The sequence below is a fragment of the Erythrolamprus reginae genome, chromosome 3 (genome assembly GCF_031021105.1).
Source record: "Erythrolamprus reginae isolate rEryReg1 chromosome 3, rEryReg1.hap1, whole genome shotgun sequence".
NCBI lineage: Eukaryota > Metazoa > Chordata > Lepidosauria > Squamata > Dipsadidae > Erythrolamprus > Erythrolamprus reginae.
In genome coordinates, this window is record NC_091952.1 from 54,611,145 (window position 1) to 54,634,937 (window position 23,793).

General features: G+C 40.4%; 1 protein-coding gene across 2 annotated transcripts in view; it reads left to right on the forward strand.

The window, feature by feature from the left end:
* Nucleotides 1–631: 631 nt before the first annotated feature.
* LOC139165664 (myoD family inhibitor-like) overlaps nucleotides 632–23,793 on the forward strand; it is a 69,046-nt gene continuing 45,884 nt past the window's right edge. The window contains exons 1-2 of one of the 2 annotated variants that reach the window (XM_070748881.1): nucleotides 632–1,010; nucleotides 1,241–1,470. In XM_070748881.1, the coding sequence (XP_070604982.1) occupies nucleotides 1,374–1,470 (97 nt within the window). In that variant the 5' untranslated portion in view covers nucleotides 632–1,010; nucleotides 1,241–1,373. The remainder of the gene's footprint in view (nucleotides 1,011–1,240; nucleotides 1,471–23,793) is intronic. The other variant, XM_070748880.1, reaches the window with a different exon arrangement.

The following is a 23,793-nucleotide window of genomic DNA, read 5'->3' on the forward strand; positions in this document are numbered from 1 at the left end:
AAACTCAGTAAAAGTGCTTTTTTTCCTTCCCTTGGAATATTATTTTCCAGCTAAGTCAAGTTTTTGTTTTTTAAATTTAACTCCTAAATAATTCTGCAATCTAATATTCACGTTGCTTTTTGAACTCTCTCTCTCTCTCTCTCTCTCTCTCTCTCTCTCTCTCTCTCTCTCTCTCTCTCTCTCTCTCTCTCTCTCTCTCTCTATCTATCTATCTATCTATCTATCTATCTATCTATCTACAGTATTTGACTTCTATGCCGTCCAATCCCGAAGGACTCAGGTTGTAAGCACCACCACTGCTTTGATTTTATGTTTTATATGATTTTTATGTTACCGAGATGTCATTTTTTTTGGCTATTCCATTTCCTGAGGTATAAACTGCCTTCCTACCAATCTTGTCCCTTTTCAAACTGCAGAAACAGGTTTGTGGGGAGACGAAAAAAAATAGGATGCAGTGTGAGCGCATTTGTTTAGTTTCGGCACTTCAAAAGGAAAAACGAGGGAGAGAGGAAGAGAGAGAGAACCAACTTTGCGCCAAGCTACTTATTATGGGTACTCCAAATATCTCATGCTCGAAGGAAACTGAGTAATCGAGACTGGATGCAATTTCCTGTTTTAAAAAAGCACCGATGGGAGGCAGAGCTTACAGAATCAGGGGGAAGAGGCTGAAACTTGCCCGTAAGTTTGCAGCTAAAACTTTCTAGAGAAGAACAAGGCGAGGGAGAAGGCAGAGCGCGCTCGCGGCTGAAGGCGTTTCTTCCACTTCTCTGGCGCTTGGGAAAACTTGGGAAAACTTGGAGAAGCGCACCGGGAGAAAAGTTTACACAAACTTTATAAAAGAGGATCAAGCAAGCGAGGGGCGATCCGGGGGTCGCGTCTTTTGTTTCCCGAGCTCCGGGTGACGGTAGGAGCCGTGCAGTGGAGCAGTTGGGCGGGGGAAAGAGAATTGCACGTGGAGGAGGCGAGATGACCGTCCGCTGGCTCGAGCGCGGCTGAAGACTCGTCCCAAAGTAAGTCCCCTCCTTTCCCTGCCAGGTGGTGGTGGCTGTTTTTCAAGAGCTCCTTTTGAAGGGGGGGCTTGCGGGATTTCTCCCCGCCGGCCGAGGGGGCTGGAGGCGGGTTGGGCTTTTCTGGGCGAGGGGGACGATCCAGGGGAAATGAGAGAGAGAGAGAGAGAGAGAGTCCGGGCTGACGCGGGGCGGGTTTTCTTCAGCGAAGCGTCTGATTCATCCTCCCCCAGCAGGGCTTGAAGCGTCTGGTGGGCCGGCCGGAGAGGGAGCGTCTTCAATGAACTTCGCTCTTGTCTGGCTCTGCGTCTCTGCGGGCGGCGGCGGCAGCGGCGTCTTCTCCTCCTCCTCGCCGGGCTCCTTCCGATGTCCCAGGTGCGAAGCGACCTCCCGAGCCCTTCCGCTGACTCGCCCGATGGAGAGCCCCGAGGGGAGTCCAGCCTCATCCCAGACCCCAGTACAGGTGGGTGGCCTTTCTTTTCCTTCCTTCCTTCCTTCCTTCCCTCCCTCCTTCCTTCCTTCCTTCCTCCTTTCTTTCCTCCTTCCCTCCCTTCTTTCCTTTCTTCCTTCTTTTCTTTCCTTTCCTTTCCTTTCCTTTTTCCTTCCTTCATTCACTTTGTTCTTTCCTTTCCTTTCGTCCTTTCCTTCCTTCTTTCTTTTCCTTTTTTCTTCCTCCCTCCCTCCCTCCTCTTTCCTCCCTCCCTCCCTTCTTTCCATTCTTTTTCCTTTCCTTTCCATCTTTCCTTCCTTCCATCCTTCCTGCCGTTCTTTCCTTTCCTTCTTTCCCCCTCTTCTTTTTTCCTTTCCTTTTTCCTTCTTTCCTTCCATCCTTCCTCCCCTTCTTTTCTTTCCCTTCCTTCCTTCCCTTTCCTTTCCCTTCCTTCTTTCCCCTTTCCCTTCCTTCCTTCCTTCCTTCCTTCCTTCCTTCCTTCCGTCCGTCCGTAATGGAAGGCATGGAAATCCATACCCCGTCTCTCTCTGCTCGGATTTTCAAATACTTCCAAGCAGAAACACAAATAAATATCTCTCTCCACCCCCTCCCTCGTCAGACTTTGCGTGTAGGTATGAAGTTTCACAAAGCTCCTTAATTCGCAGCGGCTGGTTCCCTCCCTTGGTGTTTTTTAGACACATTCCGATATACCCACCCTGCCTGGGCTGCCATTCCCCCCTCCCTCCCTGCCTCCCTCCCTGGAATCCATTTCCGAGGAAAGAAGGGCGCAGGGGCGACACTGGACTTCTCAGCCACCCCCGTCCTTTTTCCTCTCCGCCTCAACTTTGCTCCCGAAAGCTGCGGGCCACTTCTCTGGCTGAGCTCGGCCAGCGCTTGGTTGGGGGAAGGACCCTTTGGAGAGCCGAAAAGGGGAGGGGGCTGAGAGCGAGGGCCGTTGGCTTTGCAAGAGTATAATAGAATCGAATAGGATTCTTTATTGGCCAAGTGTGATTGGACACACCAGGAATTTGTCTTTGGTGCTTATGCTCTCCGTGTACATAAAAGACAAGATAAGTTCGTCGAGATTCAAGAAACTTTAAGGCTGGGCCTCCAGGCAGCGTCTCTTGCTGATTCTGGGCCAGCGCCTTTGGACACCCCCCCCCCCCGGGCTGATTCTTTCCCTGCCTCGCCTCCTGAGTTTTTAAAAGTTACTTGCTTGCATCCTCTCGCCCAATCTGGAGCCTTTGTCTCCCTTTGTTCCCTTTTAATTCTTTCAACAGATCTGGCTTGGAAGTGGGGCCGGGAAACAGGCTCGGTGCTCCAAACCAGGGGGTTGAATTCCACCATCCATGCAAGCAGCTTTGGGAGCCAAAATAGCTTTTGGGGTTTGGAAGGACACCACAGTGCTAATATTCACACAAGATTCCAAAAAAACCAGTTACGCTTTTTTTCTGGGTTTGCATAAAACACTGGAATAACCGAGCCAGCTGTGGAGATTCTCAGTCAAACAGGTCATGATTGTCTTAAAGGTGCTTCTTTAAAAAGACAACTAGACTATGTTTTTTTTCTTGAGGAAGAAGACCTTTCACTTCTCATCCAAGAAGCTTCATCAGTTCTGATGAACTCCTTGGATGATTAAGCGAAAGGTCTTCTTCCTCAAGAAAAAAAAAACATAGTCCAGTTGCCTTTTTAAAGAAGCACTTTGAGACAATCAAGTCAGCTAGGTTCAGTTAGTTAACCTAAGTCACAAAAACTCTAACTGCGATATAATATGTGACATGAATGCTTCTCTTGGGTCAATATCTGTCCTGGTTAAAGGTGTCATGTGAACAAAGTGGAACAGCCACTTCACACAAGAGTGGAAAATACAGATTGAGAGAATGAAGGCTGAATTTTGGTTCTGAATGGACAGCTATTGTGCTATGTAACTATCACCACACAAGTCTTATTGTGAGTTATTTCCCAAATTCTAACACTATGAACTATCTCCAAAGTAAGTTTTTAAATATTTTTAAAAGTGCATCTTCTTCTGCCCAGTCTATGATGAAGTTGTAGCTTTTCAGAAGTGCCTGAACTTCAACTTCCGGTGCCTAGAGCAGGGGTGTGTAACTGGATTTCTTTGAGGGTTGTATCAGCATTGTAGTTCTCTTCCGCAGGCCAGGCCAGAAGTGGGTGGGTGGAGATACAGGATGGATGCCTCCTGAAGCACCCTACTGGCCAAACAGGTGGGGGAAGGTGAGCATAATCTCCCCAATGCCCGTTTAGACTGGCAAAGTGCTGCAGAAGGCCATCCAAGTAAAAAAATGTAGCGCAGGGGGCCATGGGCAGCCTCCCAGGCTGAAAAAAAGGGTGCAAGGGGCATGTGCAGGCCCCCCAAGCCCCCCTTTGGCTGCCAGAGGCAATGGGCCAGTCCATTGCTATTTCCAGGACAGCCCTGTGGGCCAGATTTAAGCACCCACGGCATAGTTCCCTCTAAGCTGAGCAGTGAGCAATCGCTCACTTAAAAATCATCATCAACTCAGAGTTTTCCAAACCTGCCCAGAAGCCGAGAGGGAAAGAGTGAGAGGGAAGGAGAGAGAGAGGAAGAGAGAGAAACAGATAGAAAAAAGAGAGGAAGGAAAAGAGAAAGAAAAAGAATGGGAGTAAGGAAGAGAGGAAGAAAATCAAAATCTAGTTTGAAACTAGCTCAACTATTTAAGTGGCATTTTGATATTGAGTTGCCCTATTATGAGCTCACTGTTATAGACACACAGTACAGTATTTTATTTTGAAATTCTCTTAGGCAAAACAGGGTGGGTTTTTTATTTGTTTGTTTGTTTGTTTGTTTGTTTGTTTGTTTATTTTTTCTGTGCTGCCCAGTCCTGAAGGGACTGCCGCTCAGACACTATACTTTTCCGCCCACCCCCCCAAAAAATTAGAGGGAACAATGATCCACGGGCCGGATCTGGCCAATGGGCCTGAGTTTGATATGGGTCATTCTTTGTCAAGTGGACCAAGTGCCCACTTGACTGATTTTTGCACGTTATTTGAAAAGAAACCATCACAAAACAACACATGTGATAGGAAAAAATGTGCTCTTTCTAATGAAATAAAAAGGAAGATGATTGAACACGGGAAAACAGAACTCTGTTTCATCACCTTCAAACATCTTCATTAGAAAGAGCACATTTTTCCCTATCACTCTCTATTTTCTCACCTTCAATCATCTTCATTTTTATTTCATTAGAAACAGCATGTTTTCCCCCCTATCATATATGTTATTTTTGTGATGGTTTCTTTTCAAATAAGGCTTCAGTTTCACCTGGTCCACTTGACAAAGAATGACCTATATTCCTGACTTAAAGTGTCATAAGAACTCCACATCCCTATTTGAATCAACCCTTACTGTTTATATTATTATTTTACTAAGAAATATTAGATATAAAACAGAGAAAGGAGATGGAGGCAGATTTAAACAGAATGATTATCTATCTTTGCACTGTAAGATGAGCTATAAACTTCAGCAAGCAACCATAAAATGCCCTTATTATTCCACCAGTTATCTTTCTGTAACAGGCTTTAGATTTACCATGCTGGACTGTATGATTGGGGTTTTTAGTTGATTTTTAAAATTATTAGATTTGTGCTACATGTTTATGTCTGTATCTACTCTGAAAGCCGCCCTGAGTCTTCGAAGAGGGGCGGCATACCAATCTATTATTATTATTATTATTATTATTATTATTATTATTATTATTATTAATGCTGTTTCAACTCTTATATTCTAAATTAGGACAGACCTAACACAGAGATTGAATTAAATAGATACTGAGACTGTTTACAGTGTGAGTTGTCTGTTTAGGTTTTTGCACACATTGGAGGTGTGCTGATTTACACAATACTCCTTCTTTGTCCTATTTTCCTCACAACCACCACCCTGTGAAATGGGTTGGACTGAGAGACAGTGTCTGGTCTAACGTCATCCAGCTGCCTATCAAGTCTACAGTAAGGCAGGACTAGAACTCACAGTCTCCTGGTTGCTGACTTCTATTGACTGTTGACAATTTAAATAGACAAGTGCAAGGTTATGTATATTTATGTTTTCAATCTGATCCTAAAGCTTCAGTTATAAGCACAGATAGTAGAGAACAAAATGCCAAGCTCCAGGGAAATCGGAAGATCTAGGTCAGTGATGGCGAACCTTTTTTTCCCTCGGGTGCTGATAGCGCGTATGCGCTATCGTGCATGCGCAAGTGCCCACACCCATAATTCAATACCTGTGGATGGTAAAAATGGCCTCCCCATCCCCCCCAAAGACCCTCTGAAGGCCTGAAACAGCCCATTTTTCAAACTCTGGTCGGCCCGGTAGACCTATTTTTCACTCTCCCCAGACTCCAGAGGCAAAAATGCCCTCCCCCAATCCCCTGGAGACTCTCTGGAAGCCGAAAATGCCCTCCCCCCGAACCTTTGGATGAGCCGAAAATCAGCTGGCCAGCATACACATGTACAATATCTCCTTCTGCCGCACGAATCCCAGCGACCAGTTAGGTCCCACAGAGTGGGCCTTCTCCGGGTCCCGTCAACTAAACAATGTCATTTGGCGGGGTCCAGGGGAAGAGCCTTCTCTGTGGTGGCCCCGGTCCTCTGGAACCAACTTCCCCCAGAGATCAGAATTGCCCCCACCCTCCTCACCTTTCGTAAGCTCCTTAAAACCCACCTCTGTCGTCAGGCATGGGGGAATTGAGATATACCTTCCCCCTAGGCCTATACAATTTATGCATGGTATGTTTGTGTGTATGTTTGGTTTTTAATAAGGGCTTTTAGTAATTTAAATATTAGATTTGTTATATGCTGTTTCTTATTATTGTTGTTAGCCACCCCGAGTCTAAGGAGAAGGGCGGCATACAAATCTAATAAATAAATAAAATAAAATAAATAAATTGGAGCTGAGCTACAGTAACGGCTTGTGTACCAGCAGATATGGCTCCGCGTACCACTTGTGGCACCCAGGCCATAGGTTCGCCATCACTGATCTAGGCATTTCAAATGAGGATAAAAGTTTTTTGCAATCTTCTTCTCTCTACAAGAATCTGAACTACTAATGTTCAAAGCAAATTGGTGGTAGATAAGAGTAAAAGGAATTCAAGATCAGCTGGACTTAGATCTCTTGTGGGCACGAAGGGACTCAAGACTGATGGTGCATTTGACTCCTCCCTTGAACTCAGCTTGGTCATCTCCTACATAAAGGCTCTAATGAACATAAAGAGGATATAGTTGGGGGAAGCTGAATATAAAAATGGCACGAAATGTATATGTTAGGGAAAGTTGCATAGAAAAATAAATGTGCATTATCTTGGATTTTTATAATGCACTATTCATTTCAAGCTTTCATGAAACAGAGATGTGAATGCCATATGGTCAGATATAAATTATATATTTTAAAGAATACTGGCAGGAACTAGATATAGGATGAAGTATACTGTACTTCTTTCGGAAAATATGCGCTATTGAATTTACTCGGGTTTATTTTGGAAAAGTATATTTAGAATTATAATGTAAAAAATGTTGCTCATAAGTACTCAAAGCCCTTTCCTGCAATCCCTAGGGCCTCCCAAAAATCATGTCTCCATAATTTGGCTAGAACCTCCTGACAAACAGAAGAATAACGTCTTGCCTATTTTTTATAGAAAATAAACCTTAGCCTGCAATCCTGCCAAAACAGATGATCGTACACACCCAGAAATCACTATTTGCATGATGTCATGATATAATCAATTTGCCTACTGTTACTCTCAACTTTCTCACCTCCCCCATTAAATAACATGTAGCTTCTGGGCTACCCAACGGATCGCCAGACCTACAGTAAAAGTTCTTCTGGTGGATTTCTATATAGTTTACACTTTTGTGAAATAGTTTTTATAGGAAACCCAATTCTTTATGCCCATGAGAAATGCAGTGATCAGATTTTTCTGCAAACTATTACACTATTGTGAGTGTTGCCTCACCGAAATGTGTGCTGGGTTCTCTCTACAGTAATTATTTCCTGGGTGGACTTAATGTTGTAAGTACTGTCTTTCTGGATTACGCGAGGAATTAATTGTCAGCATAATCTGACAGATATTTATGAAGAAGCAATTCTCTTTGAGTGCAATGGAACTTACTCCCCAATGCATTTAAGACAGAAATCAAAGGCTATCACCTTATCTTAAAATGTGGCTCACATTATGGCATAAAAAAGTGAACATTAGGAAAACAATGATTGTACCCTGTTGTTTGTCACAAATCTCTGATAATGAAAGTCTACCTATGGGCAGTCTGTTCTGGCGGTCTCATGTTGCTTTGTGCAAATAGGTTAATGAATACAAGATAAAATCATGGAGATAAATTTGAAAATATTTGCTAGTTTATGTATATTCCCTGTGTAGATGTATCTTAAATTTGATGCTGCTTTTATAGATCCTACTTGCTTTAACCTGCAAGACTTCATCATCTATAAGGCATGAATGTGGTGCAAAAGGAGTAAATACAGTGGTACCTCTACCTAAGAACGCCTCTACTTACAAACTTTTCTAGATAAGAACCGGGTGTTCAAGATTTTTTTGCCTCTTCTCAAGAACCATTTTCTACTTACAAACCCGAGCCTCTGAAACTGTAACCGGAAAAGGCAGGAAGAAGCCTCTGTGGAGCCTCTCTAGGAATCTCCTGGGAGGAAACAGGGTTGGAAAAGGCAGGGAGAAGCTTCTGTGGGGCTCTTTAGGAATCTCCTGGGAGGAAACAGGGCCTCCGCCCTCCCTGTGGTTTCCCCAATCGCATGCATTATTTGCTTTTACGTTGATTCCTATGGGGAAAATTGCTTCTTCTTACAAACTTTTCTACTTAAGAACATGGTCACGGAACAAATTAAGTTCGTAAATAGAGGTACCTCTGTATCCTATAATCAGTCTAACAAATTTAGCAGTGTTTAATTTTGTCTTAATTTCAATTGTTTAGGAAACTTCAGGAAGGAATGCAGATTGTTTATATTGTTTTATTTCAGATCCCCAATGCAAATGTAAATCTTATACCAGTCAGAAAATTGATTCCCATTTCTGCTGCTGTGTGTTACCATAAAGAAAAGCCACTTGCTGCTCACCCGTGTTTGCATCATTCAGGATTTCTGATTTCAGAAAACAAAACAGGGATTGACTAAACCTGTAGGTACACTTTGGAAATGTTTAGCTGATTGAGGATCTACATCTTCAAAGAGAACTGACAGCTAAATACTAGTTCTTCTTAAGTAGAGATGTCTCACAAGTCCTTGCTCAACTATCAGACTACCAGAGGAATATTTTATTCCGCCCTCTTAATCTTGTATCCCAACTCCCTGCTCTCTTTGTAAAATCAATACAAAGCTAGTATGTCTCTGCTCATATAGTGGAATGGTATCAAGCTCCTTATTTTGTTAAAGGCCTTCTCATGATATGCACCCATCTTACAGAAATAGCAGGAGCTGGGAGGTCTGGCAAGCCGGTTGTCCCTTCCAGGGACCTCACATAGCATGTCCTTGTGGTGCAGCCACACAATGAAGTGTTGTTCTTTATGCAGTGGCAGCCATAGCTTGAAATGAAATTTCCCCATTTGAAGGAAAGTTCAAGGATGCAACAAAGAAAAGAGGGACTTAGCATGATGGCAAGTTTTGTTGTGGCATCATTGTGTCATTCAGAGGCTTAAAATGACCCATGAGCAAATCTTCATCATTGTCAAATTCTCAGAGAGAGGTTCTTGGATGACTTAGAATTCCTAGATTAAAAAAAAACACATCTTGACACTTTCAAGGTGATATGTCTATTGCAGTCTCAATGGTATTTTCTTGAAATGTAGTTCAGACTCTGACAGCCCATCTGTCTGGAACGCACACTGCATTTCAGACATAAACACTCCAGAGAATGTCCAGAGATACTTTACTAGAAGAGTCCTCCACTCGCAACAGAATTCCCTATGCAACTAGACTTATACTCCTAGGTTTAGAAAGCTTAGAACTATGTCACCTTAAACATGACCTAAGCATAGCCCATAAAATCATCTGCTATGATGTCCTTCCTGTCAATGACTACTTCAGCTTCAACCACAACAACACATGAACACACAACAGATACAAACTTAAAGTAAACCGCTCTAAACTCAACTGCAGGAAATACGACTTTAGTAACTGAGTAGTTGATGCATGGAACTCACTACCAGACTCTGTAGTATCTTCACCTCACCCCCAAATTTTATCCTTAGACTATCCACTGTTGACCTCTCCCGATTCCTAAGAGGTCATCAAGGGGCGTGCATAAGTGCACCAGAATGCCTTCCATCCCCTGTCCTAATATTTCTCTTTTATCAGTATCATGTATATAAGTATTATTATATCTTTGTATACCACCAATAGGTACTTGACAAAACAAACAAGAAAACAAACAAATAAATAAACAATAGATTTGAATAAAAGGCAGATCTGCTAGTCCACTAAACAGCTAGTTCACCCAAAGTATTCAGATATTTTAACTATAAAGTTTAACCGTATCAACAAACTCAGAAGATTAGAGGGGTTTGATTCCCTATTTAAATAATCATCAGCAAATATAAGCAATGAGAGAATCAATACAAGCCATAAGGCTTCTGCGTAGGAAACAGCCACAGATTAAGGTTAATGAAGCCATGAATGATGTCCTCATTTGTCCTTGTCCTCCCACTTCATTATAAAAAATATTAGCTTCTAGAAAGCTGGAGTTCTATATTACATCAAAATCAACAGACCTTAGATTAATGCCTGTAAGAGAATGTGTGGATGACTTTGGGAAATGAGGGGAAGAGATACTGCTTAGGAAACAGATAAGAGAGGCAGGAGCCCCCAGTGGCTTAATGGTCAAAGGGGGAAAAAGACTTAGGAAAGACTCGCCTAACTGATCAGGTGATTAAAAGTAGTGGCAGGAAGTTTGTATCTTCAGACTTGGGATATTCTATTAATATAACCTTACAATAAAGTAGAATTAGCTCATCTACTTATGTTTCCTGTCTGATTTGCTTGAGTGGACTGACTAGTATTGTCGGGATTTTTGTCTTGAAGTGGGGAGGTGGAGAAAAGAGCATTTATTTTCCAAGCTATGATTTATGAAGTCCCAAGCATGAAGGCCAATGTGGGCCACTAATTGTTGTGGTTGGCTCTGGCCCAACTCCTGCCCCAGGGAATGTGGAGGTGGAGGCAGAGGAAACGTCAACATGTCCTAGGCTTGTTTTGTTGCCGGCAGAGTCAGGGAGTGCAGTTTCCTCGGACGAAGAAGAAGGTGGGTGTGACTTGGGAGAGGGGGTCTTGGCACACAGCCCAGGAAGCCAATCTCCATTATCTTCGGTCGATTTGGATGAGGAAGTGTTAGACCCACGCAGGCGCAGACTTATGCATCGAAGAGACCAATTAAGGAAATATTACAGGAGATAAGAGAGGCCACTTGTGTTTGGGTGGGGCTCCAATAATTAGAGCTGCTGCTATAAATAGCAGTGTGTTAGTTTGGCCGTTGTGGAAGATTATCTGATTGCAGTTCTTCAGGATTGTGCCTCTCTGTGTCTGAACTTTGTTTGTGGAGTTTTCACGCCTTTGACACCAAAGCAGAGTAAAGTATGTGTGTGTTTCACTTCGTGGAACAAGGAGGGCTGTGATGTTTCTTCACAGCTACTAGCTAAGTACTTAAAGACTGATTAAGGGACTTGTACAGCCTACAAGGTTGTTTTGGGGAAGAGTGATCTTTGCAATACAAAAGGGGTGCTTTGTTTTTTTTTTTGAATTTTGTGATAAAGGACATTGTTTTGAATATTCAAACGTGTGTATGTCTGAAATGTGTACCTGTGAATTTTCGGGAGGCTTGTACCAGAGAGCCTGGCAGAAGACTAATTAGGGAAGAATTGTTGCCCATTAGGTTATTCAGAGCCTTTTTTGGATAACCGTTGGCTTTCACAAAATCAGGAAAAAATGCAGGGTCTCAACTCAGCTCAGTAGCAAACTAAAACATTCTTACCCTCCTCCTCCTCTCTGAAATAAGAAAAAGGGACATTTATTTTATGTGTTGATGTGGAATAGGAATGAGTATGCAGTCACTTAAAATAGATCTAGTAGAAGAAATTGTTACTTCATAGGCAAATGTGAAAACAAAGCCGAACAAACCATGGCAGTTATGACATGAGTGTCTCTTGCTCTTCTTTCCTGTCACTCACCTTTCCGTAATCAAAATTCTGTTTTGCTTTTTGATTTACACAGAACTGCATGAAATGTACATGCATTCCTAGAATTTTATTTTTCTGCTCTCTTGCTCCGGCCTTCCTCTTTTGCTGTTAGAACCAGTAGCTCTGTGGTATTTTTTAGGAAAAAAAGCACAATGATAGCACTAAATTGTCCCAGACATACAGGGCAGCTTTCTATCTATACCCAGCTAGTTTGCCCTGAGGTATAATGTGTGTCTTAAAAGCTATTCAGTATCCAGATCCTGCCTTAGCTGTGTTGTCCAGCCCCTCAAATACTTCCAAACAATGCATCTTTCACAAAACACTGGGGCTTTGCTCAGAGTTAAACTTGTTGAGCCAAGCAGAGCATGTATCTGGCTGCCAATCCATCCATTCTTCAGCCTAAATATTCAGCCTTTTTTAAAAATGGCGACCCTTCATGACATAGGAAAACCATCATTTTATGTGTCAGTTTCTTGGCTTAAATCTGCCTAATATTCAGGGCCTCACAATCTGGATTTTTCAGCAGGTAAAATGAGAACATTTTAAGTATAGCAAAGGAGAAGCTGAGTTGATTCTTTCTCTCAGAGATTAGTCCTACTCTTGCTATGGTGTGATATGTTTTCTTTTCTTCTAAATATGGAACCTTCCAGACAGCATCTGGCTGCAGGTGTTGTGCCAATGCAAACAGGGTCTTTATCCCTTTGCAGGAAAAGATTTGTACTGCAACTATTGGCACCAGATGTGGAGTGAGGGAGAGGCGGAACGTGACATCTATGCACAAAGTTTGATTGTACAAGAACCACTGTGGTGAAATAAGAAGGGTCCATATAATTCTATAATAGAGCAGACAGGATGATCATCTGTGATTTTGGGGGAGAAGCTGCTAACAACATTGTATCACATAGATATTGATCTGACTAAGTTTACATTTTGCTCTTATTTTGATCTGCTCATTTAAAATAATCAATATAAGTTGTATAGCTACTGAAATCTATTTAAACTGCAGCTGATAGCAATATCTTAATAACAGAAGTGGAGGCAATATTGCCTCTGAAGTCAAATGACTAGGGAAGTATCCTTCAAACTGGGCAACTTTGGCAAGAAGGCTGGACATGTTGGTTGGAATGGAAGTGAACACATCGTAAAAGTTACCAAGTTTGAAAAACCCTGGACTAGGGCATGCAGTAACACTTTTTGGTGGGAGACCTAATATAGAATATTTTTAATTCAAAGCCAAAAAATGCTTTGGAACACATAACACTTGATTTTAACTCTTAAAACTTTTCAGTTCCTGAGCTTGTGCAGCTATAGACATCAACTGTACGATTTTGAGAAAAGATGTAGCTATTTTAAAGAGGTGAAGGTACTGGTGCCCTTAAAATTCAGTGCATTAGTTTTGCCTTCAAATCCCAAACCACCCTGCAGTTTGATTTTTCCAAGGGGAAATTTTCTTTCTTTCTTTCTTTCTTTCTTTCTTTCTTTCTTTCTTTCTTTCTTTCTGTATGTATGTATGTATGTATGTATGTATGTATGTATGTATGTCCGCTTAACATATTTCTGATGATTTTAAGTTTATTGCTTTCAGTTTTCATTGTTTTACAAGATTTTTTTTTAATTTTAAAATATTTTGCAATCAAGAATCAAAACTAGAGCAAGGATTCACAACCACTATTCAACATAAATTCACTTTACATTTTCCTCCAATTTCATTGCTAACAGTTTCTAAAGGATTGTAAAACTGCTCCAACTCTTGGTGCATACAGTCCAAAATATTCAGGGTCTGAGCTGCTTAATTTCTGACTCAGCTATAAGGACACTGAGATCCCATCAAAACTATTACTGTCCTTTTGTCACTTTCTGCTTCCCATTTCCTGGACTCAATAATTTGTCGTTCCCCCTTCTCAAAAGGGTTTATCTTTGGAGTAAATCCGCTAAATATTTATTTCAAGAATCTTGATTGGAGATGGTGGCTGGGCGGGGGAGGGAACGGGGAACATCAGTTTGGCAGAAGCCAGCTGGTCTTCTATGAACCAGAAGATAAAAACAGAGAACACTCTAGTCAGTTTCTCATCTGTTCTCTTTCCTCTTCTCTCTTTCCCCAAGAAGAATTTCAGTTCCCCCACAAACAGTCAAAACAGCTCTGTGCATTCCTTCCCTCTTGCTGTTTCATCCACCAATTCTGCTTAAGGCAATTGTGGGAATTGTAGATGCCAATGGGTTGCGTTTTTCTTGTTTCACAGCTCACAGTGGCATTAGTATAAAAATAGAAGGAATCTCACCTCTGTTGTTAATTTATTATTATTATTTATTAGATTGTTATGCCGCCCCTCTCCAAGGACTCATAGCAACCATTCCATTGTTTTCTCCTTATGAACAGCAAAATACACTATACTAAATGCAATAGACTAAAATTGTGGTTGGGGGCACCAGCAGTTTTTTTTAAATCTCCCCATATTCAACTATTAGGAATGCTGCTTGGTACAGTATGTAGTCTCAGTGTGAATTGGGTGACTATATAAATTGAATAAAATGAATAAATCAACATATGCACAGGCCAGCACCTTTGAGAAGACAGCTTCCAACTTCTTTTGTGTGATTTGGGACTTATTGAGCCTCGGTGGTGCAGTGGTTAGAGTGTAGTACTGCAAGCTACTTCTACTGATCACTGGCTGCCAGCAGTTTGGCAGATCGAATCTCAGTAGGCTCAGGATGGCTCAGCCTTCCATCCTTCCAAGGTCGGTAAAATGAGGACCCAGATTGTTGGGGGAAATATGCTTACTCTCTGTAAACCGCTTAGAGAGGGATGAAAAGCACTGTGAAATCTAAATGCTACTGCTATTGTTATTAATCAAGATTGATGTGGAAGAATTCCCACTTCATTTATTTGTGAGCAGCTGATCATTGTTTTATCACACAGAGAAAGAGTGAAAATTCCTAAGAGGTCAGTAAGGGGCGAGTACAAGTGCACTAGAGTGCCTTCCGTCCCCTGTCCTATTACTCTCCCATATCTCCTATACCTTTCTTCTATTCCTATATCTCTTCTTCTATTCTTTCATAGATATATTTTACTATGAGTATCTCCTCTATAACCTTCATCATGTATTTTACTATGTGTGCGTGTGTATATATATTCCTCCAGTAAGGAAGGGTGTGGCTAGCTGATGAGGCCAGAACAAGGCCGAAATGGGACCATCCTACTCTCCCTTAATTTTTTTAAAAATTCCAGCTAAAAAAAATCATTTGACATATATATGACGGTCTTGGTATATTCGGGTTTCTTCCCGTGTAGGATTTAGAAATTTCTGGCGACGTTTCGACAAGGTCCCACTCGTCATCTTCAGGCTGGTGCTTCTGTCTTGTTCTAGGGCGAACACAGCGAGACCTGAGCTGCCTTCCTTCTATAAATACTGGTGGCTGGGTGTGGTTTGATGGCTCAGCAATTGCCTGCTGTGTAGAAACTTCCTGGTGAGTCAGTGGGGTAACACCTGGGGTCGTTGATGTAACTGAGGTATGCTGATTAGTTAATGATTGTGGATTAGGAGTGATATCCTGAGTAGTTGGAGCTTGCAGGCTACTTGGTTGTTTTGCAAAACTAAAACTCTCATTGTGTATTGGACAAAATAAATAAATAAATAGTGTGCAGAATGTATTCAACCTTCAGAATGTCTATGCTTAACTATAATCCAAGCATTGGGAAACAAGTATGTCTATTGATTTTTTTTATGTTATAAAAATGTCTATTGTAATAATAATAATAATAACAACAACAGAGTTGGAAAGGACCTTGGAAATCTTCTAATCCAAACCCCTGCATGGGCAGTAGTGTAGGATCTACTTCAGTCAAATGGTTATTCAACATCTTCTTAAAAACTTACAGTGTTGGAGAATTCACAATTTCTGGAGGCAAGTCTATTGCAAGACATATTTCTCAGAAAAAAAATCATTTATGGTTGTAATCTACCGTATGTATGATTTTAAACTGGTATCTCCAATTTAAACTGAAATTAAATCATTTACTGCAGACTGTCCCTCTGTAATTTTGTGACTCACTTCCCTTTCTCAAATAAATTTTAATTCCCTTTTGGGTGTGCTGTATAACCAAGAAATAACTGTTGAAATGTATCCTTGATGGTGCTTAGGGGAGGTAGAATTGGGGGAGAATTGTGTCCAGAAATGTTAAATCCAGGTTGTTAGGTGGAGAAGGTGATTCTATTAGCTCCCCACTCTGACATTGAGGTTTTGGTAGTAAAATCAGACAGAAATGTATTGTGGGAAGTTTTGAATCTGCTGAATTAATAATTTCACATGATATAAAATGTTCTTCAGATATGCAGTTAATGTGCTCACTTTATGTCAATGTTTCTTCCTTTCTACTATTATCAGCCTATATAATTCTATACACATTTTAGTTTACTATGCCGTCAGATTGTTGGGGGCAATATGCTTACGCTCTGTAAACCGCTTAGAGAGGGCTGTAAAAAGAACCATGAAGTGGTATATAAGTATAAGTGCTTATTGTTATTGCTAGACAAGGGGATTTTTTAAAGAAGCATTTTTAGTATTAAATAGTTGCCTGCAAGACGTTCAGCAATGAATGTTGTTACTAGAGCTCTTAAAGTAATAGACAGCATCTTAAAAAGAAAACCAGAGACACTGAGAATTGGTCATTATTAAACATTATTATTATTATTATTATTATTATTATTATTATTATTAATATCAATATTTAGATTTGTATGCCGCCCCTCTCCGAAGACTCAAGTTTAATACGAATAAAATACACAGGATGACACTGATCTGTTCTATTCCTAAATTAAAGAAAATCCTTATGTACAGATTATGTTTATGATTTATAATCTGCCTGGAATCACTTTGTGGGGGAGATGATGAGTAGCATAAAAATGCAATAAATAAATAAATAATGAGGATTGATGTTGCTCAAAAATCATAATAAGAGAATTGTATAGAAACAGGAATAAGAAGTTAGACATCAATGGTCAAAAGTAATTTTATGAAACAATTTCTCTTAAATGTTTGTTAGTTATCCTTTCAATGATAGCAAGTTTCCCTGAAACAGATTTTCCTCTGTCTCAATTTCTCCTTGACTCTTATCCAGATCCTTGTAGTTTCCAGTCACTTAATTCCAAGGATGGAAGATGTTTCTTTTCTCTTCTCGGCCAAGTTCCATCTGTGTTTTAAAAAGACACCGGTTTTCTCTCTAATAGAATTTCGTCCCCTGTCCAATTATCTTTCCTTTCTTTCACCTATCTTATATATTCTCCTCCTTTCATATATCCTCTCCTCTAAGTTCACTTTCACCCTCTTTTATATTATCACATGTCTATTTTTCTTCCTATGTATTTGTGTATTGGACAAATGAATAAATAAAATAAAATAAATAATAACAAGGGGGTGGAGGCTTTGGGTAATATGATGTTGCATTGACCCAGAGTGTACATCTTTCCTTAGGCAGATGAAAGTTCCATGTCTGAAATGAATTTGCATGTGTATTGAAACTCACCCATAGCAATAGCAATAACATTTAGACTTATATACCACTTCATATTGCTTTTACAGCCCTCTCTAAGCGGTTTACAGAATCAGGAAATTTCTCCCAACAATTTGGGACCTCATTTTACCCACTTCAGAAGGATGGAAGGTTGAGTCAACCTTCAGCTGGTGGTGAGATTTGAACTGCTGAACTACAGCTAGTAGTTAACTGCAGTGTAGCCTGCAGTGTAGCCTGCAGTGCTACACTGTAACCACTGTGCCACTCTGGTTCTTATGGCAACCCCTCTGGCTGTCATTGAATAAGTAGGGAAGATTGCCTGTCCATTCACTACACACCTCACCTCATTTTGTCTGGATATGTCACATACATCGAGGGCTGTTTTATTTTCATTGCTTTCTAAATGTAAATCTTGCATATTCAGGTCACTGATGTTCCCAGAGTGGCTTACCCTGAAATAAGACACAGACTGATATAACTGGATATAATTATAACTCTAACCAAAAGCAACACAGAAACATTGTGAAAGAAAACACTATTTTTTCTGCAGTTAAATGATTGCAACAAACCCTTCAATAGAAACACTGGAACTATGTTGGAATAGGCAAATCCCACGGGGGAAACAGAATTTTAAAGAGGCAGAGTGCTGTCCCCCTTCCCTCAGGCCTCTGATCAAATTTCATTAAACAGAAGGACTTGGGGCTTATTCAAGAGATTTTGCTGTCCAAGTGAAAGCACAAGATGGCTTCTTCATTAACCATTCTGGCTGGATTAACATCTGGTTGTTGTTGTTGTTTTAATTCTGCAGATGGGATAGCTTATTCCATTTATCCAATGGTAACAGTTTAGTCAATAAAAGTTAGCAGGAAGTCCAACACATTCAAATACAATCAAAGGGTGGATTTTATACCAATGTTCCAGGGTATCCTTAAAAAACCAATTCTTAATGCCACCTCCAAATTATAATACTGTGTAGTAGAAGTCAAGACTTGGCAAGAATTACTTGGAGTGGCCTCAATTATCTAGCCATTAATTGTTTATTGTCAATATATCACTACAGAGTTGACAAATAGTTGTAAGCAGGTTAAAAAAAATTGTACTTACCATATCTATCAGTTCCATCTCAAGCCTATTTTCAAGAGGTAGTGATTTCATTTTCTAGCTTAATTGCAACATGTGAAATATCTATATATGTTTAAAATAGCAATATACTGAAGAAAAGAGAAAAAGAACAATAAGCTGCCTTTTGCCCTGTTCAAAAGTTCAAATTTTAAAGCAAAACAAACAGATCCCCCTTCTGGGATCTGCTCTCTACTGCTTAAGCATTGCATTCTTGCACTTATTCTTAATTGGATTTCCTTCGAAATTGCCTAACTAGATTCTATTAGTTGCAGAAACCAAACAGTATCCCATTTGAGTATTCTTGAGTTTCATATTCTTATTTCTCATTCTTTCCCAAAATTGTAAAATCACATGCATGACAGGCTTCAGGCTATACTCTTTCCATCCATAGACTCCCTCATCTGATCTAGTTTAATCTATTTGAATCAAACATTATTGATGAAATGCCGTAAAATGGATGACGTAAGCAGTGATGGGCTCCTATGGGAATGGTCAGATACTCAATACTGGTAGAAAAACTTTGGTCAGATAGGCAAAACTGGTAGAAAATTTTTGAATTTTTTTTCTTTTTTTCCTTCTGGGCTCTGGGTATGTTTTTCCTATTGCAGTAAATGAGGTTGAATGTGTATAATTTTAGAAGAGCTCTGTGTGTGTGTGTACATATACATACATTTTATATAGTAGATAATATATATTTTTGTGTGCCTGTGTATGTACACATATGGCATATATACAAAGAATTAAATAGTATATTTTGGATGTTCAGTAATAGTAAATAGATAGGAAAATTGTATCTCTTTGAGGAGAGGAGAACACTAACCCTAACCCAAACCCTTGACGTGAGTGATGTCAAGTTGACCACCTTTAAGCCAGTCACATGACCTTTAAGCCACCCCGGACACCTGATCGTCGAGCCACACCCGCAAAATAAGCCACGCCCAGTAGTAGAAATTTTTGTAGCCCTTCATTGGATGTAAGTAAAGAAATCTTTTACAAAATGTTAAAGGTACAATATAAAAGGGGATTAACATCAAACAAATAGTAGATGGTAGCTATCCAAAGACCATCTAGTGACTTACAGAATAAGGAATAGAGCTGGAATAGAGCTCTTGTACATCTTCTAGTCTAGTCTTCTAGTCCAAGCTCCTCCTTAAACAGGAGACTCTATGGCTGTCCAGTCTCTTCTGGTGATGGAGCACCCACTTCTGGAGGCAAGTTGTTCCACAGATTATTTGTTCTCCCCAATAGAACATTTCTCTTTAATTCTAAATTGGATTTCTTTTTGATAAGTTTTCTTCTGTTTGTTACTTCTTGTCCTGCCCTCAGGTGCTTTAGAGAAAAGGGTGACGCTGTTCTCATGACAGCCCTTCAAATATTGGAAGACTGCTATCATGTCTCCCCTAATCTTACTTTCTAAGGACTAGAGTCACTAGACATTCCCAGTTCCCACAACCATTCATTGTATATTTTAGCTTCCAGTCTCCTCATCACATTTGTTGCTCTTTTCTGCATCCTTTCTATCTTTCTTTCTGTATTGTGATGACCAAAACTGTGGTTTTACCAGTGAAGATCCTACTTAAAATAGGAAATGTCCACCTTTGCAGCATTTGCATTATGGTTTTTTGTTGATATGTTGCATAATTTTTCATTGGCTGAAATAAAATTAATAAAACATACAATGTCGAACTTTGAAATCAGGGTCTGACTGTCTGTAAGAAATATTGCAATGGGGGGAAGCCTAAATTATCCTATCTTGAAGCAGGGATATATATCTATTCCATCCTTTTAGCCATTGATAATCTCGTGTGTCACTTTTCTCAACGTCATGCTGTCTGGGATGATAGGAATTATAGCCCATCACATCTGGGCAACACCGATTTAGCAACAATTAACCCATCTCCATTCTAAGAATGGAAGCACACAATTCAGTACAATAACACAAGAGTTTTCACAATGTTTGCTTGATATAATGTAGTTTGTTTCCTATTTTTAGATTGCTTCACATAAATCTACAATAGATGTCTAATTATGATATATCTATATCCATATAAGCCTATTATTAACTTTAAAATGGTCAGAAAGCTGAGATATTTGTATTAAAAATGTAATATTTTTCGAGAAGGAGCTGGGAAAACTTCAAAGAAAAGATTCTGGACTTCTAAATGATAGAGTCAAAAAATACTAATTGTTCTTAGATTTTTGACCTTGGAATTCCAGTAAAAGAACAAATAAGTGCCTTCTTGATCTTTTCAGATAATAAATTCAGTTATTTATTGCAGCATGCTGACTAGGGATATAATGGGAGCTGCAGCATTAATAGCTACTTCCCCAAATACAGTGACTCTCAACTCAACCAATGTAGTCCTGCATTAATAAGAGTTAACAGTCTAGCACAGGGGTATCAAATTTGATTTGATTGAGGGCCACATCAGGATTGTATTTGATCTTGGGGACAACTCAATGTCACCTATGGTGTCATTGCACTATGTGAACCGAGCACTCTGCCAGTAAAAACAAGGTCCCAAACTACATTTTTAGCTGCGATGGCCTCATTAAACTCTCTGCAAAAATGAAGCTCAGGGGGGCTTGCGAGCTCCATTTTTGCTGGCAGAGGCACCAGAGGCTAGTCATTTGCTGTTTCTGGGGCAGCCCCACAGACCAGATCTAAGCACCCCGCAGGCTCACACCCCTGGTCTAGCATATCTGGGAAGGGCCAGATCAAGGAAGAGTGCAATAGAATCCAATTATGCAGATGATGCTGTTGCCCTAAAAATATGGATAGTGGGAGGAGAGAATGGTGCTGATTTCAAAGCAAAATTATTTTATCCTGTTGCAAGATGTAAGAAATTCATGAGTCTGCAGAGAAGGGCGGCCTAGAAATCTAATTAATAAATAAATAAATTGCAGAAGAATTTGCACTTGCAAATGACAAGGGAAGAAAATGGAAGCACTGTTGACCCTTGACCCAATTCTTTACAAGCTAATATGACTTTTTTTCTCCATAATCCTTAAGGATTGCTCAAAGCACCTGGAACATGTCTTTACCCAACTGACTTACACAGTTTTACTGCACTTTTGCACAGAGAAAAATAATATGTCCACACCAGTCATTGCTCATAAATTCCAAGCTAGCTGTGATGGAGGCTAAAGATTAAAGGCAATGTGACAGCATCTGGAATGTAAGGATTTTGCAAGATATCATTAACTATATTTGTCTTTACAAAGTTCATGGATTTTATGTATGTGCTTGCCTTGCTTATGTCTAGGGTCCATATTTTATTTATTTATTTTGTCTAATACACAATGAGGGTTTTAGTGGGTATATATCTATATACACATAGTAAAATACATGATGAAGGTTATAGAGGAGATACTCATAGTAAAATATATCTAAGAAATAATAGAAAAGAAGGTATAGTAATAGAACATATCAATGAAAGAATAGAAGAAGAGATATAGGAATAGAGGAAAGGTATAGGAGATATAGGAGAGCAATAGGACAGGGGTCGGAAGGCACTCTAGTGCACTTGTACTCGCCCTTTACTGACCTCTTAGGAATCTGAATAGGTCAACCGTATATAATCCAAGGGTAAAGTGTTGGGGTTTTGGGGATGACACTATGGAGTCCGGTAATGAGTTCCATGCTTCGACAACTCGGTTACTGAAGTCATATTTTTTACAGTCAAGTTTGGAGCGATTAATATTAAGTTTAAATCTGTTGTGTGCTCTTGTGTTGTTGTGGTTGAAGCTGAAGTAGTCGCCGACAGGCAGGACGTTGCAGCATATGATCTTGTGGGCAATACTTAGATCTTGTTTAAGACGTCTTAGTTCTAGGCTTTCTAAGCCCAGGATTGAAAGTCTAGTCTCGTAGGGTATTCTGTTTCGAGTGGAGGAGTGAAGGGCTCTTCTGGTGAAGTATCTTTGGACATTTTCAAGGGTGTTAATGTCTGAGATGCGATATGGGTTCCAAACAGATGAGCAAACAGACAAGCTGTATGCTTAAGGATTTCCTCTGACTGGGAATTTCTTGTTGGCGTCCTGCAGTTTTTTCCCTCATTAAGGGACTTTTGAAGTAACATTATAATGTTGATTTTACAGTGGTGATAGGGGGAACTTTTGAAAGCACTGCAGGACCAGGTGAGGAACAGATCACCATGGAGAAAATTCATCTTTGAGGTCACTAAAAGCTGCAATTGATTTGATGGCATGTAATCAATCAATAACTAACCAAGAGCCACATATCAGTATTTAAGATCCTCTGGATTCATTTTTTAAAAAATCTGACACATCTCCATGCTGAAGTTGAAACATCTGTATCTATCCCATACTCAAAGCTTTGCCTGGCCTCACAGTTAAACAAAGAGAGGTAGATGCCTCAGGGAGTAGATGGAAAGAGGCAGCAGTAGAAGCTCTTTAGATACATTTTGAAACCTTCCAGCTTCTTCTTTCTGTTCAAGTTCTGGAATATTGAGAGGAAATTACTAGGAAATAACAAGGCTGGTAGGCAAAACTGGTAATTGGGTGAAAAAAAATCTTCCCAGAAAACATCAGTATTGTTGTGTTTTAAGAGCACAACATGAAATCACCAAAAATCAAGCTTGACTTAAAACTTTATCGACTAGTGTTGGTGAACCTTTTCAGCACAGAGTGCCAAAACACAAGTGCGGCGCATAGGGTGGGGAACACCGGAAACCAAAAGAGCAGCTCACTGGCACACACACGCAGAAGTGCCAGAAAGTGGAAGAGCAGCTCCCCAATGCATATCACTTGTTCTTCCAATTTCTGGCATGTAGGCACTCGTGAAGACCAGCTGGCTAGTGCCCAAGTGCATTCCGGAAACCGGAAGATCGGCTTCCTGGCACATGCATGCATGCCAGGCAGCTGTTCTTCTGGTTTCTGGTGTTCCCGGGTGCTTGAAATCCAGCTGGCTTATTATTATTATTATTATTATTATTATTATTATTATTATTATTAACAACAACAATAACAATAACAATTAGATTTATATGCCGCCCCTCTCCGGAGACTCGGAGCGGCTCACAACAACAAAACAGTACAAACCCAATTTAAAACCCTTAATATAAAAAAACAATCATACATCTCATACAAACCGTATGTGAAGCGGAAACGGTCCAGGGGAATCAATTTCCCCATGCCTGACAGCAGAGGTGGGTTTTAAGGATTTTGCGAAAGGCAAGGAGGGTGGGGGCAATCCTAATCTCTGGGGGGAGTTGATTTCAGAGGGTTGGGGCCGCCACAGAGAAAGCTCTTCCCCTGGGTCCCACCAGACAACATTGTTTTGTCGGCGGGATCCGGAGAAGGCCAACTCTGTGGGTCCTAACCAGTCGCTGGGATTCATGCGGCAGAAGACGGTTGCAGAGATATTCTGGTCCCATGCCATGAAGGGCTTTATAGGTCATAAACAACACTTTGAATTGTGACCGGAAACTGATCTGCAACCAATGCAGACTGCAGAGTATTGGTGTAACCTGGGCATACATGGGGAA